The 24600-nt window shown below is 34.0% G+C and overlaps 1 protein-coding gene across 2 annotated transcripts in view; it reads left to right on the top strand.

Annotated features, from left to right (window-relative positions):
• LRP1B (LDL receptor related protein 1B) overlaps window positions 1–24600 on the top strand; it is a 741350-nt gene that overhangs the window by 509563 nt on the left and 207187 nt on the right. For both annotated transcript variants that reach the window (XM_068949290.1, XM_068949291.1), the window contains 6 exons: window positions 294–538; window positions 8374–8505; window positions 9718–9945; window positions 13771–13945; window positions 14237–14331; window positions 21010–21159. In XM_068949290.1, coding sequence (XP_068805391.1) covers window positions 294–538; window positions 8374–8505; window positions 9718–9945; window positions 13771–13945; window positions 14237–14331; window positions 21010–21159 — 1025 coding nt within the window. The remainder of the gene's footprint in view (window positions 1–293; window positions 539–8373; window positions 8506–9717; window positions 9946–13770; window positions 13946–14236; window positions 14332–21009; window positions 21160–24600) is intronic.

Raw genomic sequence — 24600 nt, 5'->3', positions numbered from 1 at the left:
AGTACTTTTTCTCTAAGTTCACTTGAATGGAAACTGGTTTTACTGCTGTATTTCCACTACATGGAATTTTAAGAACAGTCTACAAGCAAAACAGAATTTCTTATCCCTAGTTAAGAAATTAATAAAATGTGCTCTGTCAGCTCTGAAGTTAATAATTGCTCTGTAAACATTCTGTGGCCTTACCAGTAATGTAGGTATTAGTATGTATGACATTTTGCACCATGATGAATGTGTAGATTTTTTTTTAATTGTTTTAATTTGTTTGTAATCATAAGTTTGGGTTTGTCTTGTAGATCGGATGCTATTTATTCCGCATTATATGATGGAACAGGCATGATAGAGATCATACGAGGTCATGAATATCTTTCTCACCCATTTGCTGTTTCTTTATATGGAAGTGAAGTATATTGGACTGACTGGCGGACCAATACACTGGCAAAAGCTAATAAGTGGACTGGCCAAAATGTCAGTGTAATACAAAAAACAAGTGCTCAGCCATTTGATCTTCAGATATATCATCCAAGTCGTCAACCACAAGGTAATTACTTATTTATAGAATAATTATTCATTATTCCTCTCAGGGAAAAAAGTATTCATTTTATATACCAGTATTTGTGTGTGGATTTGTCTTAAACTGACAATTTTTAATTAAGTCCCGCATTCAACGCTAGTGTTCCTTGGGTGGCAATATATTCTTTTTTAACTAGAAGTTTCATAGGGTCAATGTCTGTGAATATTGTCCAATTTTACTCTTATTCTATAATGAATATAATACAGAAGCACATGTATTTGAAAAAAAAATGATGACCTTAATTTTATTTATTTGAAATAGCTAGTCTGGCAAAAGCTGCTAGATGTCTTTCTCATGCTTTTTCCTAGAGGAAGATAATTTTTTCTGTGAAAGAAACCATGTATGCAATTTTTATTAGAATAAATGTTTGTTCTGTGTTATAATTGTCTTAATTTGCTAGTTCCCTTCTCTGTCTTTATTTTCCTCTTTGTTTATTTTCTGTTATGACTACATAATTTAGATTCCACCAGTACAGACTGCTGCTCTACCTAAATAGCCTAAGTAGGGTTTTATCTATAAATTGAAGTTTTTCAAAAGCATATCTCATTCACTTAACAGCTCTTACTTTAAAGTAACATTTACAACTTGCAATTTCAAATTAACATAGTATATTTTGCATAGGAGGGTAGACCCAACCTGCTGGAGGCATGAGTTCCTAGTTGAAATCTTCAAGAAATATAAAAACTTATTTTTGGTGTGGATAACTACCAAAACTAAAAGGAAGTTCACAGCATATACCATAATTAAAATAATAGGAAAATCTTTATTTCTTGATACATTTTTTTTGTAATTTTAACTTCCAGACATCATCTGTATAAAACTTACCTTTTGGTATGTATATATTTCCATTTCAGTTCTTTAGCAACACTTATATGACACACAAAAAACTGATACACAATTGTAGAAAGCTGGCATGCGAGTAGGCTTTGTCATTAGATAGACGAAATGTGGTCAGTTTTCAGTTTCAAGATTGAGACTGTTCTATTTTAAATTGTAATAATTAAAGATGATTAAACACATAACAATTATTGAATTTTAGCTGTTTGAATTAATGAAATACTCTGTTTAATTCTCAATGAAATATGCAAGAACCGGCTAAAACTTACGTCCTTGAGACAGATTTACACTGGCTTTCTCTTATTTTATATAGGCAAAAAGAGTAATGATTTCCTTTTAATTTCAGCTGAAGCGTCAAGTGATTTGGTCACTGGATTGTAAACTATTCATTCAGATGGTGAGCATGTAGTCAAGCAATTGAGATTACTGACTTCAGTGTTCATACACGTGAACAACTGCTCATCCGGACTAGGAAAGAAACCAGAGAGTAGCCCATTAGTAACACATTTAGTATCTTCCTAGATTATAACTGTGTATTTTACTTCTATAAGGTTTATAAGGATTATAAACACAGACATATATGTAAAGTTATGATGTGAAATTATTTTTCAGCTCTGAATTTTCCATCTTTGATTACTGCGGTATGTAGACTCTGTATTTAAGCATATTTCTTAAAACACTAGCAGTACTTAAAACCAAATTAAATATAGAGGGACTTGGCACTTTCTGCTGTGATTTCATTCTGATATCTACCTGTTTACTGTTAGTGCTCTTTGCTACTGATCTAATATGTCTTCCTGCCATCCCTCATACCACCTTTCTCCCCCAAGCACTGTCCAGTTGAGGACAGATCATTCCAAGATGCTTAGTACAGTACTGACAACAGGTAATATCCTTCTTCTTGCTAATAATTACCACCACTTAAATGATCATTTAAAACATGCATTTCATTGGGCTTTATATTCCCTCCTTCTCTAATCTTAATACTGAGCCCTTCAAAGTCCATGACTTGGGAATTACAAATGTTAATGGAAATAGTTGGGCAGTGGTTATTATTACATAAACATTGATTAGGGGGCTTTGGAAATTTGAATTTGTGTTTATTTGATGTGAAATAATGAGTTAAAGTAGTAAGGAAGGCATATGATAGGTTATGGAGCAGAAGAATATGTTTTTGAATGAATGTCTTCAGTTATTTTGTCAGATGGATACTTGGAGGTCATTCACTCAGTGGATCCCCGGATAAAAAGGCAAAATGTTACTAATGGTGACTAAAGTGGATTTTTTTAGTTACAACTATTATTACATGCATAGAAACGTGTTTAAAATTAAATTTAAAGATACGTAACAAGGAAGGTGTAGGACAGGAAGACATTATTATGCTATTGCTGGCAACGTACATAACCTGTTCCTGAAAAGAGGTGAGTTAGAATGTTGGTCAAAGAGGGGCAGTGAGTTCAGAACCTCTGATCCTCAGCTAGAATCTCAGCTTTCTCAGGATGGTGGAACTCTTAAATATAGCTTTCCTTAGCACAGATGGAACACTAGCAAATTTTTTTATTGGTTGTATCAGCTCTCAGAGGAAAGAATTTAGCCTGTATAGGCTTTTCTGTGTTTTTAAATCTATAACTTGTGGGTTATTTTTAAGCAACAAAAGAGATCCTCCAAGACAAAATGAGTTGTGAATACTAATACTAATGGTGTGAGTTGCCCTCTTACTAACTATACATTTGTGTAAGTTTACTCCAGCAAATATTCTTCTGCAGTAATCTTACTATCTCCTGTCTTCCATAGGCTGTTCCTTCTTCCCCAATAACTTTGCTGTCTCTAATTCACCTTTGACTTTCTGTGGGTTATTTCATGCAAATGGGTTTAAGGATACAGATTATCTAGGGTGTGAATAATGCATATCATATGGCTATATCTATAATAATGCATGCCTAATTTGTGAATATATACTTAAACATATATGTATATGTACATATATATGTTTACATGTATGTATATATACATTTTTCCCCCATGTGTTTTTAGTGTTTGTAGGTTTGTTCAACTTAACGTTCTGAGATGCAAGAGATACCATTAGGTGCATTATCTATGAGTAAGCTAAGTTTTTTTTTATTATAGGACACATCAAGGGTATATCTTATGGGGTATGCCCTGGAAAATAATAACATTGGAAAGGTGATTTAATGTGTGGTGTTTTTTTTTTTTTTTGTGAAATATGCAAAGAACAATGACTTAATTTGTATGTAAATATAGGAAAATGAAAAACAAAAAACAAAAGAAAAAAGCGCTGGAGGGAGACCAGTCTCAAAACATTCCATGACCCCTCCATAAATTTCAATTCTTTTCCCTAAAATGTTGATGGTAATAGGAACTAATTTAAAATTCATATAATGTAGTTAAGATTTTCTGATCCTTTATTCTTGTTCTTTACTATCAAGAAATGATGTTTTGATTTTCTTTTGGCCTAGCATTTGTAATGTTCAGTAAGCTATTCACACTTCTATGTTAGTGGGTCCAGGGCAGTCTTTATTTAAAACATCCTAACAATTTCGTATGGCTTTGTAAATGTCCTAAAACATAGTTCTGCCCTAGTTACTCATAGGAAAATATAGGTGTAGCCCTGATGTAAATGTGTGCCAGCAAGTAAAGTTCTCCCTACAGACTAGAAGGGGGAAGCTTTGAAGAATGCATAGCTCTCTAATAGTATATATTGGAAAAAAGAGCACCATGAATACAGCTCATTGCAAGTTCCTAAAATTAGGCCTGGTGACAACTGTGGTAAGGGTTTGAGCTGGGTGATCTTAATCTAGCTTGCAAAATGTTGTATGTTGTAACAAATGCTGTCAGGATACAGCATATGTCTTCCTGTTTTTATTTAAAAATAATAATGTACTTCTAGTAAACAAGAACGTTACCAAGTTTTTAATGAATATTAATTTCCTTGAATTTCGTTACTCTTTGAAAAATGCCTCTTACTAGAACTTACTATCCTGCGAACTGTGCTAGCAAAGAACTACGCTAACTGTAGCTACAGAACAGTAGAGTATGCATGCCCAAGTATCTTAAGATTTGAGTAGAATAAATGTGCATCCCTGTGCACCCATATGAAGTAACAATTTTTTTTTGTTTTGTAATTCCATCATTTCTGCTACTTTGAGATTTGAAGAATTAAGGTCTATCTTTGGTGTTCTCACGGTAGTGGAAGAGTTTCTTATTAGCTATTTCTTACTGTTAGAAAAAATAGCTATCATCTGTTTCAGTTTGGAGTGGGGCCAAACAACTTTTTGAGAGATGCTCTGTTTTTATAGACAGACCGTGTAGCCTAGGATGATGCATTAGCCAGTGTTCCATAGTCAGAGAGATATTGGCCTCAAGGCAAGGTATAAGCTGTAGAAAAGTTTTCAGCTGGTATTTGTCAGAATCAAGAAGCTTAATTATTAGTTGTCTGGTTGCGACTTTACTTTTATGATGTGTGAAATACCAGATTCCAATTTATGATTGGTCTTCTAAGTTTGCTTAAAATTATTCTCTTTCAATGGAAGCAATTCCTTCTTACAAATCTACAGTAAGTTAAATGAATACCAAGAGAAAAATGATGATACTGTGAGAATAGATCTTAATTTTTTTCCTTTGAATTTATAGCAATTAAGTAATAAGTGAAACAAGATAGTATGCAGTTTAGAATTCGAGAAAGAAATTAACATTAAATTTGCATGGCAAGATGGCAGTATGAATATAGCACTGAAGAACAAGCATTTTGGCGTCTCAGATCCATAGGTATGCATCTGTGCCATCTATGTAGGTGAAAGGTTATTAGCTTTTTTAATATTTTATGTGATTTATTTTGCTTGAGATGGAGCAGCTCAGAGCCATATAAATTGCTGTAGCCAAAAGCAACATTATTTGAGTAAATTTATGAAAGCTGCTAATTTAAGGTAGCAAAGTTTTAGTGAGATATTTGTATGAGCGAAGTATCTACAGGATAGGTTAATCTATTCGTTAACCACAGGGAATTGCAGAAGGCTCCGTGATCTACTGCAACATAATGTCACACCTCGGGAATACGAGTTTGAGACCTATTCATCTTCGCAGAATCGCCACTGCGTATCAGGAATGCTATTGACATAGAAAATGCAGTTTTTTAGGAAGAATATTGTCTCAACTACCCTTAAGTTTTAAAAATCCTCTTGCTGCAAAGAGCAATATCTTCTGTTGTAGGCACAAGGCGTTGCAGTTGTACTGTAAGGTGTGCTGTAAGAGCACTACTGAGGATAGTGATGAGAGGAGTAAGTATATCACGCTGGATCACAGCTTAAGAAAAGTTAGCTGTGAATTCCTTGCCCATTCTCCACTTCCTTGCTTTTCTGAAGAGTATTACTTCGTATTTAAAAGTCATGGCCATGGTGTTATTTTTCTTTTTGCAGCATGAATTTTTATAGATTAAAAAACAGAACAAGCAGTATAGTAACTGCTGAATGTAAAGTATACTGGCACCACTGGGCCGGTGCTTTGTAATTAAAGCATCAGAATGTTTAACCTCATAGTACTGTTTTGTTTTGGTATTCTGTTGAGGCCTTTACTGCCAGCTTTTAAACTAAATAACCTTTTACAGAAAGGTAGCTTAAGATACACAGGAGCAAAGTTTTGGTTATTTTATTTTGGGAGGAGTTAAATTTTATTAGTCTGAGATTTAATCATAAGTTATTTGTGTACATTGTTTTTACTTAAAAATCTATCTCCAGCAAGATTGGTATGTGTGTTACAAAATATGCAAAATACATGTAATTTTTAAATCTTTCAGTACTTTAAACTGGATTCCTTTTCTCCTTGTGTAAGTTCCATTTTTATAATTTTTGTTATTGATACAACAGAGGACACTGAAACGTGTTCCTTAGGAGTCACCACATAGTAGTAGTCTTTCCTGAATTAGTTTGACTCAGCAGCCTGTCTTTGGCCATGGTGGATGATCAATGCCTACAGCAAAGTATGGAGCTGAAGGAAGATAAGAGTCATGGGCCAGACAGATTTTTCTTACGTGAACTTTTCTAATTGATTTTTGAACTTATGTAAGCTCTGAATGTCTGTGGCTTTTTGGACAGATGGTTCTGCAGCGTAACTGCACTGTGTGAGAGAGCGGCTCATCGTGTTTGTTTTGACCCTGCTGGCCGATATTTCTGTTTAGAGTGTTGTAGCTCTTGTAATGGAAGAGGTATTGGGCAGTCATGTCCTAAATGTAATTTCTTTTGCTTCAGAGAAGGATCTTGGAGATATAATGGATGGATAATCAGCAACAGTAAAAAACAAATAAAATGTCAAGATTATTATACCACCTGTAGTTAAACTGCAGATCACATCATGTTACAGATGCTATTCCAAGTGCTCATCACCGTGCATGTAACTTGGGATTGTTTCTTTCAGTATTATGTTATTGTGCATTTATTGTATTTAATCTGTTGTTTTATTTCTCTGTCAGTTTGTTGTGTAACTCTCTTCATAGTTGGATTTCATTTTCTTTTGTCACCCTTTTTAGTTATTTGGATAATCTGAATGATGCATACCCTGCCACAGAGAATCTCTTTATTTTGAAAACTAGATGTTTATTCTTACCTTCTGCTTCCTATCTCTTGTTAAGTTATTAATCTATGATGGGACTTTTCTCCATCCTGGCTTAGTTTCTTCCCAGAAGAATCAGTTAGGGAATTTGTCGAAAGTCTTTTGGAATTTAAATACGTTATATTGTCTGAATAGCTCCTATTATAGCTGTGATGGGTGAAGCGTGAGCTTGTGATACAGAAACTAGAATAAAGAATCAAATCATCAGATACACGAACAAGTGTGATATAATGTGAAGAAGTCAGATAATTTTTGTATCTGGCTTGTATGGAAGACAGGCCTATTGGTTCTAGCCTGGGAACATCCTTAAAGAAGGAAAAGCCACAGCTAAAAAATTTTCTCATCTGCATTCATTGTAGATAACTGTGACCGTCTAAACATCTTATTTACATGGCAGAATTTTCACTGCTTTCTTCCCAGTTTAGCTTATGCTGGTTTGACGGAAGACATAGATTATGCCAGCAAAATGATGTAAGATTGATATCACACACTTAAAGTAGGACTTTGTGTAGTTAAAATGTCACAAAAAGTCACACCAGTAATGAATAAGTTAGCAAAAGATTTTAATGCAACCTCCTGTAATATTAGTGACAGTTATTAATGTCAGTGTAGTTACTATATCATTTGGCTCTTGACTGTATTTCACGAAAACTGGATTATTATAGTATTTAAACTGGGAAATAGAGCTTGGTGATGCAAAAATGTACACTGAAAAAATACAGAAGGCCGTTCCCCTCCTAAGTGCATTAATAGAGTAAGAAATCCAAGAGAGAATGAATAACAAGGAAGGTAAGAAGGCAGTGGAGATTGTTCATTAAATTTAATGAGGAACACAAGGATTACTTTTTGAGCAGTTAGATCTTTTTAATGGCATTTACCTGAAAATTTGAGAAAGAAGTTTGAAAGAAGGGACAGTGATAAAGGTGAGGCCTTACAGTGTGTAGTTATAGGGTTTTTTTTTTTTGTGATATACTTTAGAATTAGATGTCTTTCTTGACATCTATTTAAATTTCTCCATAGATACTTGTTTTTTCTCTTTACTGTTCTCCCTCAGATTTAGGGAGATAAATGGTTCACTTTTCAGTACAACAATAATAAAAATCCTGTCAAAAAAACTCTTTTAGGACTGTTTTTACGAATTAACTTTTCTCCTAAAGTCTTGTTTGTTTTCAGTCAAAAGCTAGAAAAGCAATTTGGAATCCTCTAGGATAAATTTGGTAAACATCAAAATATAACAAGAAGATAGGCAGTGACATTTTCTAGACATTGATACAAGAAGGAAGACTAGCTCCAAAGGGTGTTTTTGTATTTTTTTTTTTTTGTATTTCATTGTGTAATTTCAGCTTCTAATCCATGCGCTGCTAATGAGGGGAGAGGTCCATGTTCTCACATGTGTCTGATCAGTCACAACAGAAGTGCTGCGTGTGCATGTCCTCATCTGATGAAACTGTCTGTGGACAGGAAGACATGTTATGGTAAGTTTTTCTCCCAAAACCTGAAAACTGTATTGATTTTTAGGATTTTAAACTGGCAAAATTAGAATGCATGATCTTATAAGTAGTCTCTGCAGTGCATCGTAGTGATAAATTTTAAAGGGACATTACTTTTTGAGAACTGATAATACATAAGGTGTGTGGAGCTTTGATATTATTGCCTTAATCATTTTTTCTATTGCTCATGTGTATGATATGCTAGTGGAACTTATCTTTGCAAAACAGGAAGATTAATAGTGTAAAGGGCATTATCAGAAAATGATGAGTCAAGTAACCTGAATAACAAAAAGGTACTTAATCTCTACCTGTTCTTCTGAAGTCGTCTTGGTTTCATTTCTCAAAGATTAAGAGCTAAAATGAAGAATAAATATTAAACATGCAGACTTGCAGGAGAATTTTATAATAAATTATAACACTTTTAAGCTGTAAAAGCCCTAGAAATGTCACATAATTGTGTTCATTATTTGTAACACCTTGTAATACAGTATTCTTCTCAGTGTCCATTAACAGTGTCTAGGAAAGAAGAAGAAAAAATATTTTGTTATATCAAAGGATAGCAGAAAGAAAGAAGGTACCTTTCCAGTTCATATACTGACTTTTGCTAAAATATTTTAGAGTTTTGAGGTAAAAGTAGGATTCTATTCTGCCTTTACTGATTTTATGTATCACACTGTTCGTCAGTGGATGTCTAAATTTATTTTGACAGGCAATGAGTTTTCTTTTCCTTCTCCCTCTTGTTGCCTTTAACATTTAACACACATATTGAGGGATTCCTACTAACTTCTGTTATTTTCAAAACTTTCCTCTTAAGTTGATACACTGTACCACTGAGATACCGAATGTTGATTTCTGATATGACTTGCCAATGAAATAGCATTTTTTGATTGGGTTAAGAGGATAGAAGTTTTAAAATAATTCTTAATTTTTTTCCTTAGATTTGTACAAGACTGTATTGATAGGGTGACGTAGTAATATCTCTTCCAGTATCCAGGATTAATGTATTTTTCCTATGATTTTATACTCTTTAACATACTTTATTTTTTGGATGTTGTAAGGCTGCCGACTTTCTGGAAATGCTAAATAATTCATATAATTTTAATTAAAAACATTTGGAAAGTGATCTTGTGAATGATTTTGACTTCATTTAGCCACTGATAAAAGGTAGATGAGTGATGTTTTCCTGTTTCACTACAGAAAAGAAGAAATTTCTTCTTTATGCAAGACATTCAGAAATAAGAGGGGTGGACATAGAGAACCCGTACTTCAACTTCATCACAGCCTTCACCGTTCCTGACATTGATGATGTTACGGTCATAGATTTTGATGCTGTTGAGGAACGCTTATACTGGACTGATGTGAAAACACAGACCATAAAGCGTGCCTTTATTAATGGGACTGGCTTAGAAACCATTATCTCAAGAGGTAAATAGTGTAATATTAACTTAAAAATAATTCATCAGTGGTAAATGTTTGGATATTTTTTGTGTGCAACAGTATGAATGGTCACATTTTTGTTAAGAATACCTTTGGATAAGTCATGTAAACAATAAAAAAAAAAATTTATTTAGGATTGTAGTTCATTTTATAGGTGAATAATTTTTATTTAAATGCAGTTAAAATTAATATTTGTTCATATAGCATTTAAATGCAGTATAGTGAACAATGGAAATACTATCTTCCTAGGAAGACAGAACATTTAAGGACAAAAAGCAGAAAAACAACAGCATGCTGAAATAGCTTTGCATTGGAAAATTTCATGTGGACTTCCTGCATCCCTTGGCTAGCTGTGCTGACTTCAAGAAGAAATTAGCTCCAACAGAAACCATTTTTTTTCTTTCCAGTGAATGTAAATCTTTCTGATTTAATCTTTAACTTGAATTTCAAATTCAGAAATACAAGAAAACATTACCTTTGGTACATGTATGGCACCAGCAGGGGATCAAACCGTATAGTAGCTTTGTAATTTGCTGATAGTGGTGTTACACATTTACTTCTTGTCTTCTTACAATGTATGTAAGGTTCAAACTGCCGTCAGGTTGTTCAGGTCCAATATTGGCCCATATTGGGCCAGTATTTTCACCTTGTAGAACTGGAGTCTTTTGATTCTGCATCTTTGAATCCTGGGTATCCTACTACTATCACTGCTGCTTCAGTTACAATACTACAATTCAGGTTTTCCTGAGCTTTCTAGTGGGTTGCTTACAGCAGTAAAGGGAAACTTATATTGCAAATGGAAAATCACTACTGGCTGTTTTTTCTGCAGTTATACCTTGATTGTTCCAACATTATTGTTCTATACTTTGAATTTAGAGACTGAATAGATTCTAAAGTCTGTACTTGATTGCTTCAAACCTATGTCAGTATCTCCAAAATGGTACTAGACTGATATCATTTGTTGCCTTTTCTAATGTTTTTTTTCAATCATCCCTTCCTGTCCTGGCAGCATATGGTTTTCTATCTTGTAATATGTACTGCCTGCTTAAAAACAGGAGAACCGTCTGACAGGACGTGGAGGAGTACGGGCAAATTTGCAAGCTAAAGAAACTCCTAGATCCTCAACTATTCAATGTGTATTTGAGGGGGAAGAGAGAAAAAAACTCACTCTTGTAAGATTAGATGTTTTTTTCAGTTTGAGAACAAACAAAAAAGACTGAAACTACTTGCTCAGTTGAGTAGTTGGAGACCTCAGAAACTGAATTCAAGCTCTGTCCAAGGCTTCCTTTAGATTAAATTTGTTCTATCTTAGCAAGTTTGGGGACTAGTGTGGCATATTCCCACTTGACTCTGTAGACTGAGGAAAAAGATTTATTTTGCCTGGGTATCTTTCTTTTTGCCTGCTATCTCTGGGACAACTTGATTAACAATCAGAAGCAATTTTCATTCCTAGTGATGAGAACAAGACTTACAGGGCCTTTTTGGGTTATTCCCAAAAATCATGATCTAAGGATCATGATTTGTAGTGCTGAAAAGAGAAAATGATTTTATTTTTAATTACAGTAGAATTAAACCATTGTTTTATTGAATAAAACATATAATGAAAAAATTACAAAAAGTTTTCAAGAAAGTTAATGGAGAAGAGTATTCACTGTGTGAGAGTATATCTGTTTATCATGCGTTATTTCATAATTCCAGCTAGCTCTTTATTCATGGTAGTTTCCTTTTGTGAAGTAAGTTCTGTATGTGTCAGGTGTAATTTCTTACATATAAAATTTACAAAATTACAGTGTTCTGACACATTGAGATGTTACAGAGACTGCTTGTTATGTGTAAATGATCACATTTGCTTACAGTTATATTTTTGTTCATCTCATAAGAACATAAGAAGCTTTATAAGCATATACTAGTGGGATTCTCACTGGATGAAATATTAAGTCAATGTCATAACCCTGTCAAAGTCATATTTTAATCTTTTTAAGAGTATGAAATTATGCAGTCCTTGTTTTCTAGTTCTTCCAATTTTAAAAAAGCAGAGGCCCAATTTAAAATGGATCATGGCTGTATGTTTGGTGTCCTTTGTTCCGTTCTCAAAAGCTGGCAAACTTCCTAAAGTCCAATCATCACTTAACCTTAAATATATGCAGGCCAGTCCATAGCAATATCCATATTAGTTCATCCAGTGAGAATAATTCAGTCAGTGAAAGTAAACAGCGTAAGAGGAAGAAGGGATACTGTACAAACTGTGAACCGTGATGAAATCACCCGCAGCCTGTTTTCCATCTATAAAGATGTTGGCTAATATAAACCATTACTAAGCCAAAGCAGGGCATGTTGTTATCCAGACCTTCAGCAGTGTGTTACAACCAGCATTTAAGGCATGGAGTGCAGGCAAAGCATATGTTTCCGGTGAATGTGGGAATACTTAAGCAGTTTTATTTTTTTTTTTTTCCACAGCATTCCTTGATCATTTTGAAATGCAGAGAGAACTGAATACCCAGTGGAGTTTGTCATCTAGTGATGTGTCGTCATGATCCATGCTTTTTCCTTTTTCATTCTTTAATCAGTGTTGTGCTAAGGAAGGCTATCACGTGCCAAAAAACATGTGAAGCCACCAAAACAATTGTACCTTACTCATATTTTGCCACGTCAGCTGCTTCTGACACCATCCTAGTTCATAGGTTACTTCCTCCAAAATCGCATGCTCTTTTAAAATGCTGGATTCTCATTAGTCATTGTTCTGAAAGCTCCTGCATATTTAATAGAAATTATTTGTGATAGGCTCTGGATAAAGCTGTCTGTGTCAGGCCAAACAGGCCTTAAAATATCTGGTTTCAAAAATTCTTCCTTATCCTTTTTATTGAATTTGAAGTTCATATCCAGTATCATACCTACAATAAGAATAGTAGTTCCCTCCGGTGGCTCTTGACTTACTCACTTCATGCCTTAATCGATGAAGACAAGTAGATTTGACTGCAGTCTTGTTCCTTTAGTGAAACTTTCAGATCTTCACATGTGTTTCAGGTCTATGGTGTTTGTTCTTAGTATGACATCTTTCCTTTTCAAATCCCAAGAAGGGAGTAAGTTGGAGTCTTCAAAGCAGCATTAAGTATCAGTTCCAGAAATAAGTGGCTACAGTACTGGAAAAGCTGTATTTGTTTACTTAAGTGCTATAGAACTATCTGTTCTGGGGCCATCTCCAAACCCTTTTTTCTTTCCTCTTCTCTCCTCTCCCCTCCCCCCCCATCTATTGACAATGACTTTAATCCAGATTTTCTGTACTGGGCCTTTCTGGTGCTAGAGAAGTAAGTAGGCTTTCAAACGTCAGTGTAGCCTTTTTTTTTTGAACTCCTCTGTATGTTCTAGATCTCTCGCGGTCAGGGAAGCCTAAAGCTTCCTCTTAAGTCATGATTTATATTTGTTTAAATATGATCTTTAAACTTCTTAGCGGAGCCTAACGCATTCTGCATCATCATCTGAAGACTTTTTAGTAGTGCACTGAGTAATAAATGATTTCATAAGTAGAAAAATGCTCTGAAAAAATACACAGTTTTATTATTATATTTGGACAGTATTTTTTGCTGTTTTTTTGCAACTATTCATAGATAATTTCCTGAATCTTCAGTGCCATTTCCATGTTAATTATTGCTGCTGTATCTGGCCCAAAAATGAAAACATTGATTTCTAATTGCACCTTGCTAGAGTGTTGCACAAGTTTGTTAACAAATTGCAGAAGAGAGTTTTTTTTTTTTTTCTAAAAGTCCAAAAGTTTAGAAAGTAAATCAAAGAAACAACTGCTTTCACTTTTTGCAGATATTCAGAGTATCAGAGGTCTTGCAGTGGATTGGATATCACGTAATTTATACTGGATTAGCTCAGAATTTGATGAAACACAAATCAATGTGGCACATTTAGACGGTTCCTTGAAAACTTCAATCATCCATGGAATTGATAAACCTCAGTGTCTTGCAGTTCACCCAGTAAGAGGGTAATATATTTGTCGTTTTAATAAGAAAGCTGATCAGAAGATTTCTTTTCTTATTCGGATTTTGAGCTTGCTCGTTCTGTTTTCTTGCAAAATTGTAATAAATGCATGCATTTGAAAGATATTGCACAGAATTTCTTAACTGGATATTGCTTCTATGCCAAAACTTACCGTTAGTTAAATTGTGTAACCATTAGTTGTGTATTATGCCTAATTTTTAAATCTGTGCACTGATGTATTAAAAATACTATGTATACAGAGCAACGTTGACAGTATGTTCTATTTATTCTTCAGTAAGCTTTATTGGACGGATGGAAACACAATTAATATGGCAAACATGGATGGCAGCAACAGCAAAATACTCTTTCAGAATCAGAAAGATCCTGTTGGTAAGTAGTCTTTGCTTTTTATTTGATTGTACTTTAATATGGAAATTGTCATCTTATGTATACCATGATGTTTCTCACATTCTGTAGAACAGTTACATTAATGTACATAGAGACATGAAAACACCTGGTATATTTTTGTGTTTTACTGTTTTAATATATTTTTCTCCCACTTTAATCGCACTGAAATCTACTATAGTGAGTCGAACGATACAAGGGTTATCTTTTAGGATTACAATGGATACATATACTGAAGGTGGAATGGTATCCATACATTTATATCCATCTTTAGGTCACAGGTAAAAAATGCAAAGAGCAGGTCTTTTAACAAACTGTGTTTTTTATACATAGTGTAAAATAATTTTTAGTTTAGTTTATAAATACGTGGGAGGATTCTTCTACTGGAAACATAACTTTCCTCATCAGAATGCCAGGTGCCTGATGAAAAGATGATTTGACTCTTAACTTTGCATTTATAGCAAAGAACAGAAATTGAAGCATTCAACTGATATAAAGCCATAACACTTATTTTTAATATTTTATCATTAGCATGATCCATAAATTATGCCACTTTATGAAAAATTACATCCCTTGCACGTGTGCTAGGGCTTTTCTTAGTCATTCAGGTCCCCTTTCCTCCCCTTTCCCCCCCTTTCCCCCGGAGTTAAAGTGTTCACTTCTATTGTTTTTCCTTATTAATGCCCCATCAATAAAGTGCTTAAATTTTAAAGCATTTATTGCTTTTTGTAACTGACTGTAAGTGAGCCAAAGCAAAAATGAATAGCATAAGTAAATAATTAATTTGACATTAGAGCAAACACAATATGCATTTTAGTCCCTAAATCAAAACAATTTTATAGAGAATATGCAGTAACTGTTTTCTTGTTGGTTTGATTTTATATCTACCTTAAGAGATAGCAATCTATGTATTTGGAGAAAAAAAGAAAGAGTGCTAAAACCACTAAATTACTAAATTTTACGTGAGCATAAAGAAATTTAATAATAATTGGACAATATTAAGAAATAGTTCTCTGTGCAACATTTTGCACTGTATATTCTGTGATAGATCACAGGGTCACAGGGCCCTGAAGTACAGTCCTTATGGTTTCTGTCGAGCTTGTTCTGACTATCAATAAATCCACTGAACCGAACACATGGTAGAATACTAAGTGTTTCTTCTTTCTCTTAAGTGTATCAGTATTGTCAAAGGCTGCACGTGCAAATCCAAATGGTTTTTGTGATGTTTTTTTCTTCATGGACCTGTCTTACTGGTATCGGATGGACCAATCATGCACTTAAACATCTCTTTAAGCCTTGTAGGGCTGAGGATTGTGACCAAAGTGGATTTTTTGTGTTTTTTGTTTCTTTTTTTTTTTTGTTGTTGTAGATTTTTTTTTTTTTTTAATTTCACCACAGAGCTAAATTGTTATTATGTAGTAGTGGACTAATTTAACATGATTGAGATCTGATGCAAGTTACTTGAAATAGTTTATATTCCACATTAAAAGTCCTTATTGCATAATAATGGGACTAAGGAAAGTGTAGATTTCATTTTTTTTCCCTTCTTCTTGCCAGCCTGAAGGTTTCCTAAGTCATAAAGTATGTCTGTGTGTAGGTATGCATAGGTAGGTTTATAAAGAGAAGGTTTGCTTGCTTCTGTCTATCCATGAAATACTTTTGAAGTGGTACATGTCTTTTGCTTAATTTTATTGTCAGTCAGGATGGGCATGAAAACAGCTTCTGTTGGCATGTATGAGGAAAAATGATTAGGTACACTATAGATAAAAACAAGTATTAAATTTCAAATATCAAACTTGAAAAATAAAATAAATATCAAGGAGGGTTGTTTGTTTTGTTTTGTTTTCTTCTAAACAAATGGTATCATTATTGTTTCCATTTTGGTCGTGATTCTTGTGCAGCATTATTTTCTGTTACAGCTGTTCTTATTTTTTCCTCGTCTGACTCTGTACTTGAAAATCCCTTGATAATTCATTGTTTCTTTCCAATAAACAGCATAGTCTGCAAACAAAATAGTTACAGATATGAACAGAAAATCTTCTTGAGTTTGAACCGCAAAATTTTATCTTAAATTTTTTGGTAAACTACCTTTATAACTTATGTCTTAAATACATATATTTTTAGTGGAGAAACAAATGTCGTGATTTGCTAGTTTTAAGTACCGTTTTTATGCCTCCTGAAATATAATCAGCCATAAAGAATTAAGAAATCTTTCTTATGCCACTCAATTTTTTAATAGTTGTAATAGCTGTTGTGGGAGATGTGAGTAAAACTTCCAAATAATCTTGCTGTAATTAATCTAAGCCATAACAACGGTATCCAACATTTAGCTGATTTTAGGTAGCCCACTAAGTTGTACAAAAAGTGATATTAAGATTCGTCTCCCTGAACTTGGTGGTGTACCAGCGCAAAATACAAAGCTGGATTTTCCAGCAGTGGCAGCTTAGAGCTCATGACGTGTTTTTAAGATTGAGAGGGTTTTAGAACTTCTCTGCAGAAATTGTTGAAATAACCTTTGTAATATACTCTTAAAATAATAGCATATATCTGATAATTTTAGTAGAATAGAAAATGCATGTGAAAACAGTGAAAGCGTAAGACATGGTAATTACTTTTTTAAAACAGCAATATAATTCTTTAAAGGCTTGTCAGATTACTTTTAAAATTTTTAAATGTTGCAAAGCAGTTGTCCAAATCCATAGACAAAAATGTGTTATCTGCACATGGTCTTCAAATAGAATACTTTTTAGTTAATTAGAAGAAATTTTTTCTGGAAATCTGGGGCAAGTGAAAGTGCTAGATGTTACTGGAAAAGGAAACACAAGAGACTAAAATAAGCAAGGCGGTATTAAGATGTTGGGAGCTCACAATGTTTTTGATGGCACTGTATCTTTGTAATCTCCTCTGATGAGGTGGAAGAACATAGAGCTGGACTGGAAAATATCAGGTGTAAGTTTGAAACGTTTGAGGAGATATGATTAGTCATGTATACACAAATACAGCATTAGATGTAATTTCTTTGATTTTTATTTTTGGGATTTTGAATAGCCTCTTGATTTTTTCTTCAAAAGATACTTGCAGAACAAAGCACAAGGAACAGTAGACCAGAGTATTTGAAGTAGATTTTTTTTTTTTTTTGTCTTACTCAGATTCTTTCTGTTACTCCTGGAATTTGGTTCACCGTTTGGATTTATTTTTACTTTGAAAGATTCATAATTGACTAGCTTACGTCAGTTGCTTGACTTTTAATCTGTATGTGCAGTACTTGAAACAGAATTATATTGTAATCTTATCAAAACAAATATTTATTTTATGAATGTACATTGCTGTCAAGTACTAACTTGAAACCTTTTAGTATTTTTGGCTGAAGAACTGTTTTTCTTTTAAATAGAAATCAGCCTTCAAAACAATCCACTGTTAAACATTTTTAAGTGAGAAGTATTACTCAGTTTCAGAGGTAATGAGTGCTTGAAATAGTTTATATATAATTGGATTTTAATTTGCCAATTAAGTCTACTTTCAAATTATTTTGACATCAGTTTAATCTCTAAGTCTATGTCAGTCTGTCTCTCGGTACTGAACTGCCCAGTTTTGCCAGCTGTCATGGTTATTTGCATTTTACTGGTAGTCTTTTGTCATTCACAGGTGCAACCCCCAAAAGCATCATTAAGATGTTAAGAGAGCAGAATATCCATACAGTAATGGATCACAAGCTAATGAATGAAAATGGAAACTTTAGTTGCAATGATCTGAATGTCTTGCCTGAAGAGTGTTTGCGTCAAGCTGTGTGGAGTATAGGTTATTGGAGAGTTACATGGAAGTATAGCTTGGTGTTCTCCCAGATGCTTTCTTCCTGACATTACATGATTAGGTTTATGAAAGATATATAGTGATTATGATATAATTTAATTAATTTTCATTGATTTTCTGTGGCTACTGATATTCAAAATGATCTCATAAAATATAGCAGACTTTGTAAATAGAACGAAAGATTATGAAAATAACTCCTGTTTTATAAAACAATACTTGATTGAACTTTTACTCTATCATATGTTAGTGGGTGCAGAAGTGGGTTTTCTTCTGCAGACACGCTTCCATTTTGCTTTGTGAACATAGTGGACACAAGAAAGAAATTGGAAGTTGCAGTGGTGTCTACTTAAATTGTTTGTTGGAGAAAAAATTATAATACACATTTAGAACAAAAACTACTTGAAAGACGCGTATCATCTGGATATTTTATTGTAGGTCAGTCTCTTTCTAGGATGTGAGTGTTAGTTTTAGTTTCTGAGTAGAACAGTGGTTCATACACTTTGTTTAGGTATGGTCTTTCTCCTTTGTCCATCGTGCCGCAGTGAAGGCAACCTATTTTAAAATCCAGTAAATTGCTGCTTCACGTCCTCTGGGAGGGAAGACTCCCACATATGACTTTAGTTCAAAGGTTGTACCAGATTAGGTCTATGTACAGGAGGGATACTTTGACAGCAAGTCACTGCTATGACACTTCTTTGAGTATACTGCAGAATGTTGATTTTCTTTACACCTTTTACTCAAAATAGACCTACCAGCTCACCCTGATAAATGCTAGCAGTTCTTATCTGGACGTCTCCTCTGGTGATTCTCAGCTCTTTGAGGCTCTGTGAGTCTCTGTGATGCTTTTTCTTCCATTAATGGGCGTGCCTTCCTTTCCTCTCAGTCTTCTGAAGAAGAAAACATGCAATATTAACATGAGACGGATATTTCTTGCACTCATGTCTTCCAGAGGGCACACAGTATTGCCGTATGGTAGCTGCTTACAAAGTCAGTAGATATTTCTTTTCTACAATCCACATGTTCAGGATAAATTAGACAACTGTGACATAAAGCATAAGCCAGCCACCCACAGCAGACTGCATCGTGAATGCCTGTATAAAAAGAGGATTCCTGAAAAATCTGTCTTAATAAACACGCTCTGTCTACAATTAAAAATAATACGTTTTCACAAAGGTCAATAAGAGGTGGTCTAACACAGCAGAAAAATATTCTGGGAAGAAAGGTGTAGAGGTGTGATTAAGGAAATAGCAGTGTCAGTTCTGTCAGTGGCTGGAGTGTGATTGGTGTACCCGTGCGTGAAAATGTTAGAAGTAGAAAACCTGCCAGCATAATATTGTAATTGCTTTGTACGAAACACTCGTGGCAAACCCATGAGTAGATCTGTCTATATGAAATTAGTGAGCAGCTGACTGGTAGCAGTAAAGAGACAGAGAACAGCAAATGCTGTCCACCTCAGAGCAAGAAAACCTTCATATTATGTATTGTATTTGTAACTGTAGTAAGGTTCATCCAGATACACAGGAAAGCTTCCCGTGCTCCCCATACATGCTGTGACTGCCGCTTGTTTCCAAGGTCTGTGCACAGTTCTTTCTCATTGGTTGGTACTTACTTTACAAGCATGAAAGCGGTTACATGCAGAGAGATATTGCAAGATCACTCTCTCCTGAAGCAACTGCTCAGTGTCTTTATCCTCTTCTGAGTCTCTTCCCCTCCTCCCCCACCCGGTGAACCTGTTGCAGAGATGGGAAAAAATATCAGTTAGCGGAAAGGAACTGTAGAGCTGTTGTTGGAAGGCTTAGAAAGTGGAAGTCTTTTGGTCTATTATGTCAAATGCGTGTGAAGGAGGAGTGACGTGATGCCAACTCTAAGTATTGTAGCACACAGCACTGCTTTTTTCGCATCAGGATTTTGAAAATGGATCTGGCTTTCCTTGGAGAAGCAGATCACAGGATGAAAGGAGAGTGCTGTTGAATTTTTAGATGTTGACCTGTGGAGAGAAATACAGTATTTTTTGGCAAGTTGCTGGATACCTAACATGAGTTCTGGGAAAAGTCTAGTAGCAAGGCAAATTATTATGGCATGTCTTGTCACTATGCCCAGCATATTTCACAGTGGAAAATCTCCCGCTACAATTACTTGAACATTTTTAAAGGATTATAGAACTCTGAAATATTTTATCTCCTTGTTCTTCACTGTTATTTCCAGAATAACATATGCTTTGTTTACTCAGTAGGATATTCTGCAAGTATCTTCATGTCTACATTTCTCTTGTTTCTAACTCTAGAGAATTGATCATAAAGTCAGTTTACTATGAATTGAAATTAGAATTAATGCTATAAATTTATTGAGAACGAGTAGCAATTTTTTTGTATTTTTAAGGGTTGCCAGCATTCTAAGCAAGGAACTGTGCATATTGGGAAAGAGCAGATTCTTTACAGTTTTTAAACACAAAAATTACTATTTTTTTTTTTTTTAAATCTTCAAATATTCAGAATTTTAGAGTGGAAGTGGTGGATTCTGGTGGGCATTTGCTAGTAATTAATGACCTCTTGTTAGGTCCTCAGTTCGTCCAAGGAGTTGTTCACTGCCAGATAATACCCTTTCATTAGTCAGCCACTGTTTGATTTCTGTAGATCGTAGTAGTATAAGTAGGCATAAATCTTTCAAAAAGCATGCTGTTTTCACTATATGCGGCCAAATTTATCTTGTTTTTGAATAGATAGATGGATATATAACATAGTTCTGTACTTTTTTTTTAATCTTAAATACACTTTTGTTGTGAAAGCAGCTTAAAGATGCTAAATGTATATTATACATTAAAGCCACAGTTAAAGCTGTATACATTAATTGCAGGTTTATCAATTGATTATGCGGAGAACAAACTTTACTGGATCAGTTCAGGAAACGGAACCATAAATAGATGCAATTTGGATGGTGGTAATCTTGAAATAATAGAGTCAATGAAGGAAGACTTAACAAAAGCTACAGCTTTAACCATTATGGGTAAGTCCAGTGGTAATGTCTTACTTTTCAAGTGACTGGATGCTGATGCATTTTGAATTGTCAAAAGCTTGGAAAACTTACTGTGTTAATGCAAACACATGCGGTACATTCACTAGTGACTCTTGTGTGTGTAAGTTCATTGAAAAAGCAGTTTACAAGTATATGTTTCTAAATATTACAGTCTTGCCTATATAAGCACAGCACAAAGTAACAGACCAGCGGCTTACATTTGGTATGGTTACTTGTAAAGCATGTTAGAAGGAGGTCTCCTTATTACAGTGAATTATCCATGACTTGTTTCTTCTGCTACTTGCTTTTTTCCAATATCTCAGTTCAGAATAGCCCCAGTTTGTTGATTTTTCATGAACCTTATGAAGATTTCTTTGGGTGAAGGCAGCTGATATAAATTGATGATTCAGATTTGCAGATGTCTGTTGATCTTTTTTTGTATTAGATTGCTTGAAAAATAAGTTGTTTTATTTGTTACGCTCTGGAATTATATTCTGAAGCTATGAATGTATACTTGATAAGCATTTTTCCTTTGTACCTTAAAAAGGTTTAGAATGTTTAGAAACATTGAAATTGTCAAAAAACATCGAAAGAAAACAAGTAATGAAAGTAAAATTTTCTATAAAACTCAGGGAGCCTTTAAGTTGTAGAATTGCTGAATATTATGAGACTATCGCATCAAACTAACCTTGTTTCTTATATACAGCTTCAGCTATTGGCCCTTGCTGGAGCAAGGATAGGATGCTTTAAGAACCTCTGATTTGACTCTAAACTAGTGTTTTATGTTCTTCTAGAGGTAATTTAAAAGCTTTCCAAGTTGCCTCCAAATGGTTTGCTCACTTCTACTGTGGTTCAGTTCAAAAGGATTTGTATTTAGCTTGGGTTTTCTTATAAAAGATCTCTCGATAACTAGATTTTTGTTCTTACAGGTGACCCATCAAATGCCAGTGTCCTTTTTAAAAAATATTTCATTTGATTGATAAAAATCTTGCTCATGTAATACCCATATAGTTGGTGTACTTGTGTAAGTCATGTTAAATGGACTTCAGATTTATTAACGCAGAATAAATTTGTCATATTTTAAAGCAGCAATCTACTCTAAGAGGTTTATTATGTAAATATTTGACCAATATTGAACTCTATATGCTGTCAAAATCAATTGGAGAGGAGACACTTTTATATATACCCACACAAATATATGTAAGTTTTATGTCAGAAGGAATCATGGATGTTAATATGGAAAAACGGTCTTTCCTTGACTTGAATGTGGCTAGAAATTGAAAGAGCAGATGACCTTTACTTTAGGGAGTGATTGGAGGTCTTTAATATGAGATACTGTTAAGAATATTTGTTCATACTGTAACCGAAATGTCTTCTGTATCAACTCTTTAACTAAGATTTACAGAAACTACAATAGTAATGATCTGTGTGGGATATTGAATTGCGTGTGACTTGTTGAGTTCCAAAGTTCCTAGTCTTTTGGTTCTGTTTTTGCTATACCTTTTTGAGCTTGGTATATGTGAATTTAAAATTATATCCTATGTAGAATACAGCATTTGAATATATATGCAATTAATATTCATTCTAAGCCCTTATACATACTTAAATTTATTTTATTATTACCATTCTATATTATGAAGATGTTGCTATAAATTCATGGTTAAGTCATGTTTGCTCTTTTAATCTTCTCATTTTTTTCTGTAAATAGACATTCATTGTGTGAAATGTCAGTGTCTACAAAATTAACCGTTTTAGTTAATTTACTATTCAGAAAAGCGTATGAATTCTTTGTTTAGTACCTCCTACTGTTTATTATCTTGCATTTAATCAACAGTAATTTTTTTTTTCTACTACTATATTACCTATTCATTTTATGTTATTCAACACCACTGAAGTTTCTTCTGATCTTTTGGAAGTTTGTCTAATACACAGCACTCTGGTCCCAGGGTCCCAGCAAAATTTTCACTACTACCGCTGACACCATTTACAAATTTATAACAAATGTATCCACTCTTTTGGAAACCTGGGATGTCCCAAGTGAGAAACTCTCTGATTTTCCTGTACGATGAAGAAAATGCTTTCTACACTTTTGTTAATATTTCACTGAGTTTAACATATCGTGCTCAGTATCTGATTTTGGCACTTTTCCTGGTGGCCAACATCTGAGTGTGATCAAATTATATAGATGTATTTGGCATTTTGTTTCAAGTTACATTTCCTGACTGCTAAGTTATTTATTGAACGTGGTTCCTATAACTGAACCTGGTTGGAAATTTACCTGTGTGTGACAAGTTTATTCATTTCAGGACTGATGAGCAGAGTCGCTGTATTACAAGATCTGGATTACAGAGTGCTTTGCAGCAACATCAGATATATATCGAAATTGGCATGTTTTTTCTTGACCTGTGTGCATTCTGAAACATAAACTGGTTAAAAAAAGGTATTGATTAGTTACCGTAAGTGTATAGCTGCGAATTAAAATATGTTGAACTTCTCTGCTGGCAGTTTTGGTGGAGAGATTTGATTGGACAAGGGTGAAGGAATAAACCTATTTCCATGATATATCAGCAGAAATACAGCTTGCACAAAATCACAAAATTCAGCTCATTTTGTTAGAAAATAGGACTATCACAGCAAGTTTAGATGATCCAATGAGACTATAATTTGCTGTGCATTGGTGGTATTTTTTAAATTAAACTAGTGGTAGAAACTTCAAAGGAAATGTTCCTTGATGCTAAAACAATTTTTATCTAGTCTTTCTTCAGTATTACAAAATGCACTATTTCCACGTAATGAGTGATTCTATATATAAGTGCTACTTCTATTGAAATTCATATACAAGTTATTTCAGTCAGCGATAAACAAAAGATCAGACACGTGTAATAGCCTTTCTAATGGGAGTGCAGATATTAGAACAATGTCTTTTGAACACAGGCTGTAATAGAAACACAGCTATCAAGCTGTATTATCAGACAATCAAAACAGACAATTACAATTCCAGTATTTCATTTTTGACAGAAATGTTGGTTCATATTGCCAAAATACATTCGTGATGCCATTTCCCTTGCGTCTTGCAGTTAACAGATTTATTGATTATTTGATTTTTGTATTGTCCAAAATAAAATTTCAAAAATAACACCAGAATGGATTCCTTTAGTAACTCAAATGGTGGGAGTTTTGACATTGCTGAATTTAATTGTGAAGGGAAAGGTTCTGCTTAGATCAAGGGATTTCAAATACATACACCTTAATTTTCCAAACCATCAGTCTTCTAATTGCCATAACACCATTCATTACATTAGCATTAATATATGAAATATATCTAGGCAATTTGCCCAGTTCTAAGTACAGTACATAGTTGTCTTCCATAAATACTCAAACAGCCATTAATGAAAACTAATGGCCCATCAAGATTTGCATTCGGAGTAGTGC

This window comes from Struthio camelus, chromosome 6 (assembly GCF_040807025.1).
Source record: "Struthio camelus isolate bStrCam1 chromosome 6, bStrCam1.hap1, whole genome shotgun sequence".
In the NCBI taxonomy this organism is placed as follows: domain Eukaryota; kingdom Metazoa; phylum Chordata; class Aves; order Struthioniformes; family Struthionidae; genus Struthio; species Struthio camelus.
This window is presented reverse-complemented; position numbering and strand designations above follow the sequence as displayed.